This window comes from Phocoena sinus, chromosome 21 (assembly GCF_008692025.1).
Source record: "Phocoena sinus isolate mPhoSin1 chromosome 21, mPhoSin1.pri, whole genome shotgun sequence".
Classification (NCBI taxonomy): Eukaryota; Metazoa; Chordata; class Mammalia; order Artiodactyla; family Phocoenidae; genus Phocoena; species Phocoena sinus.
Genome location: NC_045783.1, coordinates 6,271,485 through 6,275,883, shown reverse-complemented (window position 1 = coordinate 6,275,883; position 4,399 = coordinate 6,271,485). Strand labels below are relative to the sequence as shown.

At 43.6% G+C, this 4,399-nt stretch overlaps 1 protein-coding gene across 1 annotated transcript; it reads left to right on the top strand.

The window, feature by feature from the left end:
* Nucleotides 1-1,810: 1,810 nt before the first annotated feature.
* Nucleotides 1,811-3,573, top strand: LOC116746893 (sperm-associated antigen 11-like). Its single transcript, XM_032618658.1, has 2 exons — nt 1,811-1,865; nt 3,416-3,573. The coding sequence occupies exons 1-2, from the start codon at nt 1,811-1,813 to the stop codon at nt 3,571-3,573; spliced, it is 213 nt and encodes a 70-aa protein (XP_032474549.1).
* Nucleotides 3,574-4,399: the final 826 nt, after the last annotated feature.

The following is a 4,399-nucleotide window of genomic DNA, read 5'->3' as shown; positions in this document are numbered from 1 at the left end:
GGTCAGTGGTCAGTGGGTACAGCCGCTCACGAAAGCTGACTCTCCGCGTGGGCGGGAGGGCGTCCCGCGTCTGGCGAGGGGCGGTGCGCACACCTTCCTTCAAGTTAGATGTTGACGGTGCTTCAAGGTAAAAGCTTAGAGTTGGGAGGCCACTTGTGCTGAATGCGGAGAGCTTTCCTTCTCAAAAAATAGAAAATGATTTAAGTCAAAAATCCCTTTTGGGAGCGTGTCCTGTGAGTCCTGTGATACCTTTGAGACGTGAATGACATCCTACACATTGCTTAAGTCGTTATTGTCTTAATATATTGTAATTTCAGAGTTTTCATTATTACCTCAGTTACGTGAAAGTATTTTTATTTATTGTTTTGAAAGTATTTTTAATTTGAAAAATGAGATATTTTATTTTAAATATTTATTTATTGTTATTTTTGGCTGCGTTGGGTCTTAGTTGCAGCATGCGGGACCATTCATTGCGGCGTGGGCTCTCTAGTTGAGGCACGCGAGCTCAGTAGTTGTGGCATCCCCTGCATTGGAAGACAGAGTCTTTACCACTGGACCACCAGGGAAGTCCTAAAATGAGATCTTTTAATCTATGTTTTCGTTTTCTATTTCCTTTTTTAAAATTTTTGGCTGCACTGGGTCTTCGTTGCTGTGCATGGGCTTTCTCTAGCTGCGGCGAGCGGCGGCTACTCTTCATTGCACTGCGCGTGCTTCTCATTGCGGTGGCTTCTCTTGTTGCGGAGCACGGGCTCTAGGCGGGCGGGCTTCAGTAGTTGTGGCACCAAGGCTTCAGGAGTTGTGGCTCACGGGCTCTAGAGTGCAGGCTCAGTAGTTGTGGCGCCCGGGCTTAGTTGCTCCGCATGTGGGATTTTCCCGGACCAGGGCTCGAACCCGTGTCCCCTGCATTGGCAGGCGGATTCTTAACCACTGTGCCACCAGGGAAGTCCCTTCATTTTCTATTTCTGAATGCTTTGTGTCAAGTATGGATAATGAGGCTTGTAAAAAGTGTGCTTTTTAGGAGATATGTGGATTTTGCTTTTAACTAGTGAAAAATCAATTTTTATTACTCCCAGATACCTTTGACTGGAATATCTGTTCTCTCATGTGAACATCAGGAAGCATGGTAAAACTGTATTTTCAAATTTCAGTTGCCTCATTTATACCCTTAATATCTTTAATATGAAATATGTGAGTTAAAATCTCTTCTATTTTCTTTGAAAATTCTGAAGTTCACGCTGGAGGGAATTTGGCAAGACTGAATTCCAGCTATTCATGCTGCAGCGATTTCTCAAAAGATTATTTCCATAGAAAAACCCATCTGGTTCTCCTGTGACTAATACAAGTTTCTTCAACTTTTAAGTTTGTTTGTTTGTAATATTAGATATATGGACTCAAGTGGATTTAACTTCTAGAAGCTAACATTCTCTTAGGCAGGGGAACAGTGAACACCTTGGGGCTCATATGGGGGGAAGAGGTGGGAAGCCCCGCCCATTGGTCCTCCAGCTCTCCAGGGCTGTGATCACGTAACCTGAGCTCAGCTCACTCCTGTCAGATCTGTGGGAACTGGACACAGATTAAGGAGCTAGGACTGTATAGGATTTGGGGTCAAGGAATCCAGGTATCTGAGTAACTTCTGCCCACAGCCTTAGTCAGTAGACCAGATAAATGTGCTCATTCCTGAGTAGTGTTCCCAAAAACCTATAAATGTCCTATTTTTGTCCCTCTCCTCTCCTCTCCACTCCACTTGGCTCTCTCATCAGATTTGCTTTTCTGCACAGGAGGGCGGGGAGACCTGAGGGAACCTTAAAACATGAAGGTCCTCTTTCTGTTCGCTGTTCTCTTCTGTTTGGTCCAAATGAACTCAGGTAAATATCTCCTGGTTAAGGTAGGAAGCTGCTCCCAGCCAGGAGGGATGAGCTGGGAGAGCCTAGGGAAGGCAGTACAGGAATTTCATTGATTTGTGTGTCCGTGGAGCGGGGATTGGATGTGTATCTGTGTGTTGTTGGTGGGTGCAGGTGGACCCCTTTGGGGCTCAGCTCTGGACCATTTTGATCTTCCCTATAAAGAGGTTTTTAAAAGCTAAGTATGAGTTTTAAGGGTCATAACCCAAGTCAAAGGGTCATCTTTGTTCCGATACAGATAGAAAGCATTCATCACAGTCTGAGAAAAGTTTGCGGAAAGAAATGACAGTCATACAGATGTCAGAGCTGGAAGGGAATGAATGCTCTTCTATGGAAGCCCCACACTTTACAGAGAGAGGAAACCACGCTCCCGAGAAACGCCACTGTCCTGCAGTGCAGTTGACAATCACGGTCATAGCAGTTATTCATCCTGACACTAGCCTTCCTCCAGCTTTCACAGAGAGCCGACTTTACAGAGGAAAACTGAGCCATAGCCAGGTAAATGGGTTGTCCAAGGAGAAATCATTAGTTACCGGTAGAAGGAAGGCCAGTCCAGCTCTCCAGATCCCTAGTCTGTGCTTCTTTGATCTTCATTAGATGCGCAGCCCATCTCTTCACTCGGCTGTCCTCCCCAAAAAGCCATGACAGAGCTGAGATGACATGGCCTCAGAGAGTACACCCCATTTGGAGCTGAGATATCGCGCAAGGTTGTTTTTTAAATCATGTAAGACCAACACGGTGGGTGTTTTGGTTTTCTGAGTCATGATAGATTGGCATTTGCAGACCTGACATAAGACCTTTCTTTCAGCCATCTCATTCCCAAATAGAAAATGCTTTCTTTTTTAAAATTGAGATATAATCAACATATAATATTACATTAGTTTCAGGTGTACAACATAATGATTCAATATTTGTAGATGTTGCAAAATAATTACCATAAGAAGTCTAGCCAACAGCCATCACCACATGTAGCTCCATTTTTTTTTTCTTGTGACAAATAGAAAATGCTTTCCTTATGGGAACGTTGGGTAGTTGTGCTTGACCTACAAGTCCACAAGTTATGGTGAGGAGAGCTCGGTTTTCTTTTCGTTTTCTCACTGTAGGCTGTAAAGCTGAAAATTAGGCCACAAGCTGAGAATCAGAACGATTTCCTATTTTCCTAGAGACCAAGACCCACCCATCCAATCATTCGACTCTGTTCTCCAAAACTCTCTCTGCTTCTCCCTGTTGCATTAGCTCACATCCATCACCAGGAAGCTTGAGAAGCCTGATACAGTACAATAACATATAAAAATATATGTATTATATATATCTTCCTGACAAAATTTTGAGATATGGATTATTGTCCCTGTTTTAAAGCTAAGAAACTGAAGCCCAGTTAAACTGGAACCTGTCCAGACACTTCATTTTTTTAAGCATATAATAACCGTGTGGAGTTGGCCTGTGGGCTGGGGTCATGCTTTATTCTTTTGCTATATGAACTAAATATCAGCTGTAATTTATTGTATCAATAGGGGACATTCCACCTGCAATTAGAAATGTTATCTGTCTTATGCAACGTGGAACCTGCAGACTTTTTTTCTGCTATTCTGGTGAGAAAAAAGCTGAAATCTGCTCCGATCCCTGGAATAGGTGCTGCATACCACATACAGAGGAAGAAAAAAATAAATAAATAAAATAAACCAGAGATGGATGGCGGATGTAGCACCTAAAATGTAAGCTTCCAGAAGGCAGATGGGATCTTGAGGTATCCTAAGGTCTTAGAAGAATGTGTGGCTTGTAGTAGGTGCTCAATAAATATTTGTTGAATGACTCCAGCACCAGTGGTGAAGGTCTTATAAAAGATTTTCCCTAAAAGCTTACCTACTTTGTCTTTTTCTGCTTTTTTTTTTAAAGAGTCTCAGAGGGGCTTCCCTGGTGGTGCAGTGGTTGAGAGTCCGCCTGCCGATGTAGGGGACACGGGTTCGTGCCCCGGTCTGGGAGGATCCCACATGCTGCGGAGCGGCTGGGCCCGTGAGCCATGGCCGCTGAGCCTGCGGGTCCAGAACCTGTGCTCTGCAACAGGAGGGGCCACAGTGGTGAGAGGCCCACGTACCGCATAAAAAAAAAAAAAAAAGAGTCTCAGAATTTTATAATATCCACCTCCTTTCCCTGGTCCAGGGACTGTCTCTTACCTACCCACAAATGGGGTAGACCAGAAACCAAGCTTATCTCATCTTCAGAGAGACAGAAATGCAGCCAATCTACTGGTCTCTTTTCCACCAAATGACATCTTTCCTCTCATCAAACCCAATCCCAGCTTCATCCTACTTATTCCCAGACTATAATGTGCCTTGTCCCCTTTCCATAGACTCCTCAAGAAATAATAATAAGTCACATGTAAATAGGATTTTTAAAAATTTTCAAACATTTAGTCTTAGGTTATCTCAGCTGATTAATACACAATCTAATGGAGAATATAGTCAGGTTGAAGCAGTTCCATTTTAGGGATGGAAAGG